We start from the raw sequence: 17,297 nt of genomic DNA, 5'->3' as shown, positions 1-17,297 counted from the left end.
ATTATTTTTTTTTGTTCTTAAATTGTTCAATTTATTGTGATAAACATCAATATCAATATTAATATTAAAAATATTAATAAAAGTTAATTTTTAAACGATATGTAATATTATTTATATTAGTTTATTAGATATAAATAACAGACTTGGACACGTTTTGAAAGTGCCATCAATGAGAAGTATTGTTGATTGGCAAATAAAAGTAAAATATTCTTTTTTTCCCAATTATAACCATTTTTTATCACTATATAATATTAATTTTTTTTTCTTCATCTGTAAAAATAATTTGATCAGTTGATGTTGGATTCAGAGCAATTTGTTTATTTAATTTCACAAACCTTTCTCCAGTTGAAAATCGTTTGGTTAAACTACAAAAATAATTTTAGCGACTATTTTTGAAGTCGTTTTATATGTCGAGTAATTGCTTTTTGAAGAATATCTAAGCAGACACATGTAGTAATCATCAAAATAATCAAAATTTTCATGTCTTGTTCTTTTTTTACCACGAAATTTAAAATTGTTTAATAGACCATATTAATATCGATGACACCAAATTATTTTCCCACATATTCTACAACAAAAAGACCCGGTAGCGCGATCTTTTGAAGAAAATTTATAACCATCAACATGAGACATTTCTTCGCCTCTTTTAGATTGTAATATAACATAATGTGGAGGAGAAGGAAATTTTGATGATGAATTCTTATAAAATTCCATTGTTTAAATAAATGTTTTTGTATTTCAACCCCAATAAAAATCACGATGTTTTAATATTCATAATGGTTTTAAATTTTAAAATACAATCAAATCAATAAATGTTTAACAATAAGTATAATTGATGTTTAATGTCATTTAATATAAGCACATTATTTTATAAAAAAATGTTATATAATATTAAACACGAATAAAATGATCATTTGTTGTAGTTTGTTTAACCTTGTGATTATTTTATAAAACATTTTTTTGAAAAAAGTGTTTTGTTGATGAAAACGCTGATACCATTAGTGTTTTTATTGAAACATTTCCAAAAATTGAAGAAAAAAAGAAAACCTATAAATTATTGTTTGCGAATTTGGTTTGTTTACTGTTTGCATTTCAAAAGAGTCGTCACAAGGTAAATTTTTGTGTATCATATTAAGTTCAGAAAATAAATTTGGTGTTTTATTTAAGGAGAGCTTACTCAAAGATGGTTTCCAAGTAAAAAATTATTTTTATCAATTAATTAAATATAGTATTTTTGAATTCAGCTGTCATTTGACAGGCTGAATCTTTTACCGTTTTTATGTTAACAAATAATCATACAATTACTTTAATTTCAAAAAGAAACATGATGACTCCCATAAATGTACCAATATGGTCTGATGAACAGAAAAATATACAAGACTTGGTTTTAACTGAAATAATCAAAAAACATAAGAAACCAAACCCATAATGATTGACAATCAAACATCGAAGAGGCCAACACTTGGGTGCAACTCAACTTTGGTTAACACTGAAACAAAACAAAGAAAGTGGGAAGTTAAAAAAACAAAGTTTAAAAACAAATAACCCAATCTTACAACGAACAAAAAGAAGTCGTTGGTCTCGAATTTTATTACAATTCAAATACACAATTATTATTTGATTTATTTGATGGTAATGGTGATTTAAAAATAAAAGTTAATGAAAACACTATTGTTTCAACTGGAATAAGTCAATTTTTAATTAGTAAATTCCAGTCAAAACCCCAACAAAAACTAATTTGGTGAACTTTTTCAATAAAAATGAGGTTGTGATGATTCATGGAATAAAATACAATTTTAATGATAACGGTGAAATTGTAAAAGAAATTGTCGAAAGTGAAGAAAACGTGAATTTTATTGACAAATTAAGTGACAATAAATTTTCAATGTATTGGAAAAATTAAACAATGCAGAATTCGAAGAGTTATTTAATTGATTAGCATAGTCAAACAATTTATTGAAAGGTTCAATTGACACTTTAAAATGTTTTTATTCTCTATATGATGATGATTGTAAAACTTTATCATGCCACAAAATAAGAGTGTAAAACTCATTATTTTTTGTTTCTTTGTTGTTGTATCACAAAAAAATGTAAATCATTTGAAACAATGTTGAAAGATTTTAATTGAAAAAAAATTAAAAAATAAATAATTCTGCTTACTCAAATGAAGTAATTGAGTAAGCTCTCCTAAAACAGTAATTGTATCGTAAGGTTAAAATAAATTTCTTTTAAACACCACATGTATATATTAATAATAAATAACTATATTAATCTATTAATATAAATAATAGTGAATATAGATATTTTATTTATTGTATACTAAAATTTATTGTTGAACTTATGTTGAATTTTTGTGAAATTACAGGGGTGAATTCTCAAGGGGCGAGTTTTCCTTTTTCCATAAAATGCGCCTGGATGGAATGGTATCGGAAATTGACAAGAAATTAATTTCGCTAGACATGATGTACCAAAGGTTTTTCAACTTTGATGTTTGGAAGAAGAATGGAAAAAGAAAGGTGATAATAAGAGATAATGTCAAGTTAGTTGTCAGTAAATAATTGCCCATCTTGAAACACGATCAAAGAGTCTAACACTGGAACAAAAGTAAAAATAAATAAACCAATACATAAAACGAAAACGAATTAAAAAAATAATATTAAGAGTTAGGAAACGCTTAAGTTAAACTGTTGAAAATTAAAAAGGTTAAAACACTATTTGAGTGCTTGAATCCGAAGAGAAATTATGTAGAAGGACTATGAAGTGCCAATGCGCGAATTATACTCAATGAATCAGAATAAGGGCGAGAGACTATTAAAACTACAAGAACTATCTCTTGACAATTAATTATGAAAATTCAAGTCAGAAAGTCTCACCATTTAATCAGGTATTGATTATGTCTTATCGATTTGTTTGATATTATATTTTGATAATGTTATGATGTGTTATATAATGTTTGGTTGTTGACAATTTCTGGTAACAATTGTATTATTGTTTTTAGTCATGTTAAAATAACAAATCTTTTGACAATTTGTGCTATGGTTTTTAATTGGCAAATTGTAACTTTTGTTTTTTGTTTTGTTGTTATTTTTATGTTTGTATTTTTGTTATAAAAATGTTATTAATCCCGTAAAACTAGGTATTTGTTACCAATCATTTTTTGGAAGATAATACATTTTTGGATTTGTTCATATTTTAACTACATTTTTATTATAGTTTTAGTTGTGTTATTAATTTATTGTTTTGAATAAAAGGCAAAAATATATTTCATCCTATATCTGCTTTTTTTTATCTAGTTTTTACTATTGAAATATGATACAAATACTATATATTTATTATTTTATTTTGTTTATTAAAAAACAAATAAATGTTATTAAAATGTTATACAACAATTGTAAAAAATGTACTATTAAATACTTCAAAAATTATTATAATCATTAATACGAAAGATAATTATTGTTCTATTTTGTTTGTTATAGTAAAGTTAATTTAATTATGTAGTTATAATAAACAAATCTAATTAAATAAACTTTGTTTATACTATAACATTTACCAAATTTTTATTATTGTTTAACTATTTGTTTTTACTAATGTTCTAAAAAGAAACCAACTATGATGATAATTATAAATGTATTTTGCCAAAAAAATATTTCAATGCAAAAAAGCAATTCTTGCCGAATCATGCAATAAATCCTATCTAAAAATTTTAAAACTGTAAGATGTCTGCAACAAAGCCATCGCGAAATAAAAACACAAAAATCGAGAGCCGTGCAAGGATAGACGGTTCACTTTACAAAAAACTGAAAATTACGCAAAAAGCTTTAGGGTATGCCAACCTATCGGACTTTATTCAATTTTTATTAAACGAGTTTTCAAAAGAGGAACAAGTTGTAATTCAGGATGAATTTTTCCAAACAGAATCGTTTTGGTCTCAAGTCATTCAGACACTTCTCCAGAACGGTGTGTTGACCCCAGAGTCTCTGGTCAACGGCGTCTCAACAGACCCATACATATTCCAACAAATTATACAACTCTTCCAAGGTCAACAAATTCAACAACTTCAGGAAACACAAATACCACTCGACGTTACACCTCCGACACACGTCGAGTGTCACTGTGCTTCTGATTGCAAATGTCGGGCAGCAAACTACACACTCAGCGATTGCATTTCGATGACATGTCAATCGGACTGTTGCACAATTTCTTCATATGTTGATGACGAGAATAAAGTGAAATTTGTTTGTTCGTGTTGTGCTGGGCATTTCCTGGAACCAGTCGAAACTGTAAACTGACTCACCACACTAATCGTTGTGTGAATTGTTTTATTTTTGCTATTAATTAGTGAGTTGTTATCATTTAACGTTTTTCTTATAAAAACATTTTTATTAAATATTAAAATATTAAATATAATTTATTAAACAATCATAAACAATTATAAAAAATAAACAAATATTTTTTGTCCATTAATTAATTAAGTTAATTAACAACAAAAAAAGCTATAACAAAATGTTATTCAATTATTTTATTTTTACAAACAAAAAAGTATAATAGATGGAAAAAAGAAAAAAATTAAGTTGGTCATTTGTCTCAGAAAAAAGCGGGAAATAAGTCTCCTCAAATTTTGCCTCAATCACCCATTTTGTTATTTTTACTACCATTTTACGATAATAGCTTTATGACATAACACACGTTTTATTTAACATATAAAGTTTGAACTTTCGGCATATTAACAATTCATTTACCATATTCGGAAAATGTCAGTTTGTTATTATTCGATTATTTTCATACTCATTCGCTTTTACAATACTTTACATTTGTGATTAAATGAGGCATTTTTTCTTTCGGGTGTATTTATTTGAACTTTTATAAGCAATTATAAAGAAATGGCAACAACATCAAAAATGTGCACTTAACCAACTAAGTTGTGTTTTTGCACCCCAAAATCGAAATAATGGGAAATTAATCTTAAGTCAAATGGATGACCTCCCAAATTCCCGTTTCTTTCGAACAACGACTTTTATTATTATCCCACTTTTTGGGGATAAAAGATGACACCAAATAAATATATATTTTTTTCACAAAAAAACAGAAGACCTTGCAAGCCAAGTTTCCATATATTAGTGGAACTTCCCGAAATATTGCACCAAATCCTCGTTTTAACTTTCGTACAGACTCTTCGAAAAACGTGGAAATGTTCTTCAATTTCTAAACAATTCAATCACCCCAAATCTTATCCAACAACAAACTGATTATCCATCAAACATGTCTAAAGCAGTCATCACTAGTAACTTAGACTCTGAAACCCTATCAAAAACAGTCGAGAAGGGGTGTTTTGAGCCGTATAACGAGCGGTTCATTCAAGATGGTGTCCACGATCTTCCTAATGAAGAAGAGAGTGTTGATCTTCAGTTCAAAAAGGACAGCGATCCAACAGCAGGATCTGCTGTCGCCTCACAAACTGAGGTGAGCACAATGCGGTCCTCCATTATCCGACGTCTTAGAAAGACTGATACAAAACAGACCCCTTCGCCAACACAGCCACTGGCTGACACAAAGGATACCGATAACAAAGATATTCAGACCAACGAAAATGGTGTTCACAAAGACGATGAAATAGATGAGGAAGAAATTAAAAAGCTGCAAAACAGTAAAGAAGGAAAAGGATTTACAGTGGAAGATGTCATCGCCAGAAACTTCCAAGAATTGTTGCTAGAAGAGAAAGAATACTCCAGACTCCCGAATGGAAAAATGCGCAGAAACGCAAAAACAAATTGGACAATCGCGTTCAAATCGTTACACTTCGGATTTTCGTTGGTCGGGTCTTTAATTGGTGCAGGTATTCTATCGTTAGCCTTGACGTGTAGTAAAATGGGAGTAATTGGGTTTGTTGCATGGAATATACTGACCATCGTATATTTCATATATACGTGGTTTTACTTTAACAAGGCTATTTACTTGACTGGCGCCGCAACACTTGGTGAGTTACTATCGCTTGTTTTTGGAAATGCATTTGCCATTATTGTGGACGTGTGTAACACATTGTTCTTCATTTGTGTGTTAATGTCAGATCAAGTGATAGCAACGCAATACATCTTCGGTATTATTCAAGACACAACAACACGGGATCAGTGGAACAATACACTGGACCAGTGTTATGGAAAACCACAGCAAACAGCTGGTATTGCTTGTGGGTGGCATTACATCATTTTGTATTTAGTCGCGGTTATTCTCAACTTCCCATTAATCATCCCACGCTCTGTCAAATTTTTGAGCAGAATTTCCACGTTAACGCTTGTCTCGGGGCTTGTCACTACCTTTTCGATTTTAGGGAAATTGATATACTCTGTAGCGGCAGGTAAATCATCCAATGGAAGTGATGAGAACTTCCCAACATTCAACGGAAAGTTGTGGCCCCCAGGTTTCATGTCGTTCTTCACAATGGCGCCGTTTGTTTCGTATATATTATACAAATAATGTACATAACACAAAAATAGACTCATTTTGTAGCTTCATTTCAGCAAATTTCCAAGTCCATTCGTGCCTTCCTCCACTTTATGTAGGTACAAAAGGCATGTCTAAGAAAACAAAATTAATCTCGCTTCAGGCTGGAAGTGTCATTTCAATCATCACCACGGTTATATTCTATTTGATTGTGGCAATAAGTGGAGACGTTTCTTTCGATAAAGTGTCTGGAAACGTTTTGAACGATTTTTCAAACCCAAACAAAACTGATATTGACTGGATCATTTTGATATGCAGAGCGCTGATGATTGTTGTTGTCTGTGTTGCATATCCCATCATCATGTACCCTACATGTGCGGGAATTATTCGTTACATTCCGCGCAATTGGAAATTTATGCAAATATGGAACGGCACTCTTTCTATTCTAGTCATTCGAATTTTGATCTTGTGTTTGTCGACGTTGTGTGCAAGTTTTGTGACGAATATTGGTGTTATCTTTTCTGTTGGTGCTGCAATATTCAGTATTTTTGTTGTGTATATCGGTCCATTGAGTATCATTATGCTTTGGCCTCGAATTGAGAAACTTGGCGATCCAAATTTCCGTAAACTTAGTATTGTGGACAACGTTTTGTACAACAAAAAGGTCGACGGAAACACACGATTTACACAACATGATATCGAAGTAGCTTTTGCTGGGATAGAAGCTAAAAAGAACGAAGGAATTGCAGATGTTGTCGTCACCTTTGCAACAGACGAAGGCGGACCAAAAGAGATTGAACTTGCCGAAATCAAAAATGGTAAAGACGTTCCACAAAACAATGAAGAGTTCGCAGTCAAAGAGCCCGAACCAGAAAACAAAGACGAAGACATCGAGAAATTGCAGAAAAAATGGATTAAACTGCCCGACGCTCACATCCCATTGTGGAGATATATTATCTTTACCACCGCAATGTTTTGTTGTGTGGTGTTGTGCATCCTCTCCGTTGTTGGCACCATTCTTGAGCAATTTTCATAATCGTTTGAGTAATCTATTTTATTGTAGTGCAAAGTTCATTTCTATGCAAAAATGGTAAATCTAATATCTTTCTTCAATATCTCATAAATTGTTATTATATTTTTTTTCTTATTTAATTTTAGTGTTTTGTTGTATTTAAGAGTGTTAACGTGATAGGGCGTATCCACATGGAAATTGTGAATCCTTGTGGATTGGAATATTTTGTGTGGATAGCCTCTTATTTTTTTTGTCAAAAAAAACAAATATCCGTTTTAAACCATATGTTATGATTTTTGAAATTAATAATTGTTATTTATAATCATTTATGGGACAAAAATGATACACAAACATGAATACCCCCATAAGGAGTATTTCCAATATTTGCAATAATTTCATATTAAAAAAAACGCTATTTTCAGCCTTTTTTGGAGTGGTAAAATAAGAATAGATCAAAATGAACAAATAAAATAACTAACATTATTTACATGTATTATCCCGTTTATTTGATATATGTAACGCTATTTTTTTGTTTTTATTAATTGAAAAAACATTCCAAAAGTGATTTATGGGATAATAATTTGGGAAAATTCCCATTTTTTGCATTAAAAAATATTTATTTTTAATATCAATTTAAATAATATTATTTAATTGTTAATAGTGGCTCAAAAATGCATTTATCATCACTTTTTATTAATAGTATTGTAATTTATATAAACACTTTATTAGTTTATTATTTTAATAATAATATTTGAAAATTGGAATTTGTTAAATAATGCCCTTTATGTTGGCGCAAATTATACGTATAAAGAAGGGTTTTACATCCTAAATTATATTCTGGTTTTGTTGAAAATGTTAAAGACAAAAGTTTTATGTCTAAACTAAACTATTAATTAATAACAATTAATTATATTACAATAGTATATTATTATTAACATAAAAATGACAGAATAATCACAAAACAAATTCTATTAACATAGTTAAATAAAATTTAATTTTTACTATAAAAATGTAAAAAAGTTAAATGGCGAATTACCACATTGTAACAATAAGTTATTATTTATGTTATTAAAAAATCATAACAATACTAGTTAATTAAAATAGAAACATACGGCAAATACCAATAAAAACCACTAAAAAAACAAGTCATGTTACTCATTACATTTAACATGTAATAATGAAGATTGTCTGTCTATATTTACCATCCACAACTTTTCAGCCTATCCACAGTTAACTATGCCGTAGTATTTTTTGACAAATTATGAAACAATTTTTATAAAAATATTTCAAAAAATTATTTTCAAAATACATTATTATAATGAAATAACTTTTAACTATTATTTTTATTATTATATTTATTAAAAATAAATTAATAATGATACTATTATATTCAAAACTACAATAATTAATAAATTGTATTAAAATATTAGTTTTGATTTTGGATTCAAACTAATAATAGTTTAAAACAAATTCTATAAACATGGTTAAATGGTATTATATTTTTACTATAAAAACTTTTAAAAAAGTTAAATGGCAAAATACCGCATTTTAACCAAAAGTTTAAAATTAAATTATATAACAATAGTAAATTGCTCAAATTTATAACATATTGCTATACGGCAAATACCAACAAAAACCACTCAAAAATACAAGTCATGTTACTTATTTTAAACAACATGTAATAATAACAATTGTCTATCTATATTTACCATCTACGCCTTTTCAACCTATCCACAGTAAACTATGAAGTAGTATTTTATGACTAGGGTGCGCAATCGCAAAAGGAAAAATTTCTAAAGTGGTAGAGAGACTTTTTGTGGTAATAACGAAGTTGACATTGCTCAAATAAATAATTTTTACTGAAAATGGTAAAAAAAGACGAAATTTGTCTGTTTTCCGAAACGTGTACACAATTCACAATTAAAAAACAGAAATCCCCTTTTCGAACCAAAAATGCAAATTATTAAAAAGATAAAAAATAAAAAACAGTTTTGTCGAATACGAACAATCGATAGTAAACTTTAAAAAATTTGAATCTTTAAATCAGACATATATAAATTTTGGTTAACCCCTTTAAAAATAGACTTCTTTCATTTTTAATTTCGTTTTTTGTTTTTTGATTTCCTTTTATTTTAGAAAGTTCATTCAGTTTTTTTAAAAAAATTGTAATTTCAGAATTAAAACAATTTTCTTGATTGAGATGTTCCAATTGAAGAGTTTCAAAAGAACCTAAATATAAATCTTCTGTGTTTTCATAAACCTTTTCAATTTCATTTTTATTCATGGGTCGTATCGAAAGCATGAAATTAAATATATTACAAGCTGCTCTTATTATATGAGGAAACAAGTCAGAACCCAATTGGTATGACATCCTAAAAACATCCATATACTATACATTCTTCCAAAAACACTTTCAACAACATTTCTCATTTTGGAATGTACATAATTAAACAACTTTGCGGCATCAGGGTCTGATGTTGATTCCGGGTTTTTTATTGGAGTTATTACATTCGTTAATGTGGATGAGTTATATCCCAAATCACCCAATATATAACCTTCACCAAAACCCATTTTTCGTTGTTGGCAATAAAACAATTTAATATCAGATGTGCTTCCCTCAAAAGTTGTGGTCATTACAATAAACCCGTTATGATTTACCATAATTTGAAATTGCAATTCACTACTATTTGTTTTGGGTGAGTATAATATCGAGCTTCTAATTTTGACGTATCTGCCATCCCAAGTTTTATGAAAAACATGAATTGTATGAGTTACAACCGTTTTTGTATCAACTACAGCAAAAGTTAGATTGAATTCTTTAAAAATTGTTGCCATTATTGCTTCTTCACATTCACTGAAAGCTTAAAATGCTTTCGGATTTGATGCAACACTTAACACAAACTGTTTTGTACAATTATCTTCAAATACTTCAAAAAAACTTATTAAGTTGATGTTTTACATATCTCGACAATCTGTTGTGTTTTCTATGTTTCCATTGTTGGTAGTCTTCTTGTTTTTTTTTGTTTTTCCATTTATTGTTGTTTTGTTAAATTGTTTTCGTGGCTCACTATGGGAAAAACGATCTAATCTTAAAAAAAAAACAAAAGTCAAAATAAAATTGAGACCAGTTCTTAAAATGAATAGAAAAATAAACAAAACACTCCTGAGTCTTACAACATTTGAATTCCTTGAAAAATATTTTAGAATGTAACGAATGTGTTATGAATCGATTCATAACAAACAATGGATGATAATAACAATTCAAAAAGAAAATCAAATTGTGGTGTTGTCAGACCATAATATATTTCCATTTCGTCTTCATTTTGGATAAGTCCTTGAATAAAATTACCAATTTCTTCATTAGTTTCATAATCTGGTATTTTTTTCATGTGAAATAAATTAACAAAAGTATGTACGGTTTTTAGTATATCATCGGTAGTTGGTTTTTTAAGAGGAATAGCAACATTCCTTGCAAGCATTTCCGAGTCTTTTTTATTAATAATACAATCATCGTCAAAAGGCACATTTAATTTATCATTTTTTATACCAACATGTGTATTTGATAATAACATTAGTTCATATTTTGGTAATTTCATTTTTTCTTTATTCTTATTTTGTCTTTTTTTAAAACATTTTTGTTTTTTTTTGTGGTTTGCAATGTTTTACAATTATTATTTTTGGCATTATTTGGGTTATAAAATATACCCAATTTTGTTTTTTTGGTTTAAACGTATGATCATGTTTCTGAACTTTAGTATTTGATATTTTAGTGTTTTCTTGTTTATTGGTGAGTTGAGAACAAGTAAAATTCTCCACTATATTCATTTTAATTGTTTATTTGGATCAACTCTTCACTTTTTAAATGACAAAAGAGGTTAAAACGTGTGTAATTATTAATTATTTCAAATGTTGTGTCTGAAAATTTATATTTTTATAACATCATGTTTTGACTTAAAAATGTGTCCCAAGTTATAAATTAAATTAATATTATTTGATAATAAAATAAAAATCAAAAAATGTTGTTTTTTAAAACTCAAATTCATTCAATTGTAATGAAAAAATTTTGATTTTTTTTTATCTAAATACATATAGTTTACCAAGTAATTATCAAAGACTCAACAATTGTCAGAAGGGTGTATTTCTTATTGATTACCTTTAAAATTACGGGCTATTAAAAACGGAAAATAAGGTAAAAAACTTAAATATATTTTTATAATAGTTATTAATTAAGGTTTTAAAACTATTTATTTTACTTTTTACATTTTTTTAAAAAAAGTAAAAAAATTCTTACTTGGTTTCTAACTTTTTTTCAATTGTTGCAATATTATTTAAAAATAAAAATATAAATATATAAAAGTTAAAAATATAAAAATTTTAACTTTTTGACGTTGTTTAAAGTGTTAACATTGATGTGTTTTTATTTTAAATTTACAAAAAAATAAAAAATAGTTTTGTTTCGATATTATCATCATTTTATTTAACGATTTGTTTTTTATAATGAACAAATATTGACGAATTAAATTTATTGAAATCGATGTATTCAATTGTATAAAAAAATTAACGATATTGTTTATAAAATAGCATGTAAATAAAATAATTGTTAAATTAAAATAATATTGTTAATAAACATGTCATATATAACAAATTGAATGATATAAATTGTCGTTGTTGTGTGGCAGATGACACCATTTGGTGATATTATTTTTCTTATAAAAGAATTTTTATTATTTGCAAATAAATGCTTTAGTTGTAATGACAAAATTGACTTTATTTTACTAAAAATTATTTGTATCTTTCAAAGAGGCGTGTATCCACTGGATGGACGCTTATCCAGTGGATTGACGTCCATTTATTAGTATGCCCTTATTTTCAATTTTATATTTAACGTCACTAACTAAATATTTATATTTTAAAACTATATTAAATAATAATAATCAAACTCAAAAATATTTGTTAATTGTTAAATATACTATATAACAAATAATATCAATACTATAGTTTTAAACTATACAAATCAAAATAATGTATTATTAAATAATTTAATTGTTTAGTACATGATTTATATTTAAAAAAACCTAAATATAAACTTATAGTTCAAATAATAACTTATTTTATTATTAATATATTATTAAATCTACTAGTTACAATAACCATATTTTATTACAATACAATTTCAATTATAACACAATACAATAGCCATAACACTTGGCTCGATCGGTTCACAAAGATAATACAATGATATCATAAAGAGTGTAATGCTCAAAGACATAAAGCGGTGTTAAAAGACATGACAACACACTTAAAGAAGAAATGAAATGATCAAAGACATAAGATAATACTCAAAAACAGGAGAGACTACTCAAAGACAATAAAGATTATCAAATAGACAATGCAATAGTCAAAGACAAAGCAAATGATTCAAGGACTGTAAGATGTTAATGAGTCAATAGAGTGACAAGTATTAATCTAATTGTTAATTATAACTTATTTGATCTGATGAATATGTAACACAGTAAATAACATAGTGTTTTATCAAGATACAGTCAAAGGCGCCTATTTGTCGGTTTTACGACACAAAAACGAGCTTATTTGTTGGTTTTTAAAGAATTTTGTGGAACTTTCCATAATTACATTTTTGCTGTTTTAAAAATATGTTTTTTATTTTCGATTCCTTATATCTTTCAATTTATAATAAAAAGGATAAATAACATAATATTATCAAATATAATACAACAATTTAATATAAATTTCCAGAAAACAAACACTTTACAAAAAAAAGTGATGTGTTTATTAAAACAACTGATGTGGTTGAAGTAATTGTGATTATTTCAAAATATTGGAATAAGATAACAAAAAATAATAAGTAACTGTTTCAAATACAAATTATTATTCAAATAAGGCTTTGCTGCAATACAATAGTTTAAATTGGATATCTACACACTTGATTTGTTTTGCAGAGTATCAAAGACAGCAGAAGATAGAGTTCAAACAATAAAAATGTTTGTTTAACTTCGTATAAAAATGTCGATTTATTTTGCCATATCAAGAAACAAAAAAATCATATGTATAAATAACGGTTTTTATAATGCAATTAGAAAAAAAATTTTTAATAATTCATATTGTTTTGTTGGCTGAAACATATTAGATAATTTTTACAATTATTTACTAAATCTTCTAAGAACGGATAGAAGCCATTTTAATTAATTATTCGGTTAAAGTTCAAGTTTCCAGAATAAAAAACCTATTTGTCGGTTTTGCATTTTAATTGGTCATTTAACCGACAAATAGATAAAACCAACAAATAGAAAAACCGACAAATTGGCGCCTTTGACTGTAAATACTAAATTGATATACAATGATAACCACCAATTGGTCTATTAACAACAGTAATTACAACAATGATAGCAACGGAATTATAAAATAGATCAAAATGTAATGATAATAGATAATAGAACAAACATTTGGATGTAATCATTCAAATTTTGAATTAAAAAGTTCCATAGTTTTAACAGTTAGGTTATAACAAAAAACTTTAGCAATGATATGTTAATTCATTATATCAACTTACTATAAAAAATAATATAAATACTATTAATAAATAATAGGTTTATTTTTAAAAACTTAATAATATAATATTTTAATGTTTATAGAGTCAGTCTTTTAATGTTATCTAGTCTCAAACATTATGGACAAAAAATAGCTTTAATGTTGTCTAAACAACGGGCATTAGGAACAATGTGAAAGAACCCGAAACAAATAAGATAGATTTTGGTACGGCTTTCCCAAATACAGTAAAAAACATCTATTTGTGGGTTTTCAAACAGAGAAAAAATATTTATTTGTGGGTATATCATGGAATTGTGAAGTAAGTTCTATTCACCAATTTTTCCATTAAAACTCAGTGTTATATAAAATATTGTGGTTTTTTTTAATTATAAAAATACTATAATTTTTATTTGAGTGTACCTAAATTCAAAGTTCCAGAGAAAAATAATTATTTGTGGGTTTTGCATTTGATTGGTCCATTGACCCACAAATATAAAACCCACAAATAAATGCTTTTTACTGTAGTCCAATTGTTATTGTCCAAAAGGTACCATATAACTTTTTAAGACTGACTGTAGTTGTTCGGTTGAATTGAAACATGAGATGACAACGACTGCACCTCTTTTGTTGGTATTTCACCACCAAAGAGTTGACATATTTTCGACTAAACACAACATTTGTGCACTCTATGTTCTGTATAAGACCAATGCGTCTTTGTGAATCATTAAATAATGAATAACCTATTTTGGAAATTCCAAGTCAAAATCACTCTTTGAGTAGAGATGGTAAGTCTCAATGTTTAGGAACAATTTGTTTTCCTATAGTGATGTCAAAAATATCAGATTAAATGGTACATTTTACTCAATTAATTGAATTTTCTAATGACCATCATAACAACTTTGAAATCTTTGACACTTGCAAAGTCTTTTTCATTGATCATCATTGAGTATCAGTCTAATCCTCCCATTTTATATTATTTAATACTTTAATATTATGTTATTTTATATCGACATATATGTAATAGTGTAACAATAATTACGAAACTACTAAATTACCACTTCTTATAATTAAAGAATGGGAAGAGTTGTTGATTCTGAAGCGCTGTCATGACTGCACACACCAGCGTGTTCGTATTCATCAGGCATTGACGGCATAATCGGGTCGCCAGTGATTTAGTCTAGCTTCTCCCCATGGTGGGCTTGCTTCATCAACTTTTTTTCCTCCAATATTCCACTTTGAGGAATAGAAGTATGAGTCTTGTGGATGTTTAGCAAACCCGTGTTCAAGTTTGGTGTTGAACTTTCTGATGTTATCAAAGTGTTTTTATCTTTATTTGATCGTTTACAATGTCACTGAACGCGATAGTTGCAGTCAATGTGTCGACGATCACTTTTTGTTGTCCTGTCAAATGGCTTGGACGAAGTGTCCTTTCTCTTCATTCTAAAACATTTTTTAAATGAAGTTGATAGGTTCTGTGCTCTCTTTCTCGTAATTCGGCTCTTTTAGTATCTTTATAATACTTCTCTTCCATCATAGCAGCCGCTAACAATCTGTGGTGGCCTTGAATTTGTGTGAATCCATAGTAGTGCAGTGGGACACTTAAAAAAGTCCATGCGTCGATGCTTTCCTCCCAAATCGAATAGTCTGGCTTTATAATATTCTTCCAACCTCGATACAACAAGAAAATCACCAATTATCTAATTCGTTGTTTGACTGTTTTGTCTTTAATTAGTTCAGTTGTTTGTGTGTAGTAGTAATAAAAATACAAAGCAACACCAACAGAATCACGCTGTGGTTCAACAAACCTTACATATATCCCAATTTACCAGCTGTATGTCGTTGTGGAGAATTCCACAACGACATATCCGTTTTTGCATTCCACTTCAAGAACTTTTCTGTAACTACAAAACTTTGTTTTATCGAGGTGTATTATATAAATTTCGAACAATAATTTTAAAAGTAAAGTCATTCCGAACAAGTGTGCAACTTTATTTTTTCTTTGTTTTTTACTCACAACAAAGGTGAAACTCTTTTTTTCAACAATAACAAAAACAATAACAAAAAGTAGAATTGGGTTATAAATCAACATAAAATATAATTCGATAATTAAATGATAAGTTTAACTGCTTGTTTAAATAAAAAGCATTGAAAACAAAAAATTTTAATTGTCGTACAGAACGAATAAAACATTGTTGTATATCGATTGTGGATGGCACAAATGTTAAACATCTCGTTTATAAAAAAGAAAATAAGACAAGTTACTTCATGTGATTCAAAGACCTTCTCGCTGCAAACTTTTCGATGAACAAAAGACTGTTGAATGGTGCAACCCAAAAAACTTAATAAGAAAAATAGTGCAACTTTAGTTATAGTTTAGTTATAATATTTTAATTATAGTAATAGTTTTAAAGAAATTTGTTTGTGTTTTCTTGTTTTGTTTCTAAAAAAACATAAAGTGCATCACAAAATGGTCGACCACCATAAAATTGTCGTACGGCTTTTAAAACAAATTATTTACACAAAAGATTCAATTTGAAAAATGATTTTTCTGATGAATTTTCTTGAATACTCACCGAAGTAATAGAATGTTAAGAACACTTCGATGGTTAAATGTGTATTTCTTACATCAAACAAAAATACAATATTAATAAGTATTAGTTATTAACTTATTATTTATAGTTTAAAATGATCAATAAAACCATCTAAAATAACCACACAATTAATTTAAGTTGTTCCCACTGATTCTCTTTTCATAACGGTTCTCCACATCTTGGATTTGAACCGAAAGACGACCTGTAAAATGTTCTGTTACCACTGAATATGGTTCATTCATGAATTCTCTAATATGGCGCGCATGTTCCTTTTTATAATACATTCTGTACTCATGTTCATCCTTTGTTGTTTCCTTGTCTGACGCAATTTGTGTTTTAACAAACCCACAGATATAAAATGCAGAAATGATGTTTTTTGAAATCGCCGCTTTGTGGAAAGAAGAAACAATAGCGACAATTTGTTTGGTCAAGCTGCTGGTCCTGATTTCTTCGATGGTCGATGGTCTTAAACCTTTGGAACTAAACAAGTAATCTATTGTTTCTCTTTTGCCACTTTTAACTTTTTTCTTGATCTCAACAACTTCGTCACTTTTCAGAATGAGTTCATTTCCAATTTTTTCCTTTGCTGCGTTTTGCACTTCTTTATATCTGATCAATTTCTGTTGGTAATTTTTAGTATTTATGATGCATTTATAATAGTTTAATTATCATGGAAAAGCTATAAAAAAATATTAAAATAATAAACAATA

At 27.8% G+C, this 17,297-nt stretch overlaps 2 protein-coding genes across 2 annotated transcripts; both read left to right on the top strand.

Moving 5' to 3' along the window:
* Nucleotides 1-3,716: 3,716 nt before the first annotated feature.
* Nucleotides 3,717-4,289, top strand: EIN_419890 (hypothetical protein; the record flags this gene model as incomplete). The annotated part of the gene is made up of 1 exon (XM_004254753.1): nucleotides 3,717-4,289. The coding sequence occupies one exon, from the start codon at nucleotides 3,717-3,719 to the stop codon at nucleotides 4,287-4,289; it is 573 nt and encodes a 190-aa protein (XP_004254801.1).
* A 970-nt stretch (nucleotides 4,290-5,259) lies between these two features.
* On the top strand, nucleotides 5,260-7,474 carry EIN_419880 (amino acid transporter, putative; the record flags this gene model as incomplete). The annotated part of the gene is made up of 2 exons (XM_004254752.1): nucleotides 5,260-6,443; nucleotides 6,505-7,474. 2 exons carry the CDS (start codon nucleotides 5,260-5,262, stop codon nucleotides 7,472-7,474), a joined length of 2,154 nt encoding a protein of 717 aa, XP_004254800.1.
* Nucleotides 7,475-17,297: the final 9,823 nt, after the last annotated feature.

This window comes from Entamoeba invadens, assembly GCF_000330505.1.
Source record: "Entamoeba invadens IP1 unplaced genomic scaffold scaff_1105074724939, whole genome shotgun sequence".
NCBI lineage: Eukaryota > Evosea > Mastigamoebida > Endamoebidae > Entamoeba > Entamoeba invadens.
This window is presented reverse-complemented; position numbering and strand designations above follow the sequence as displayed.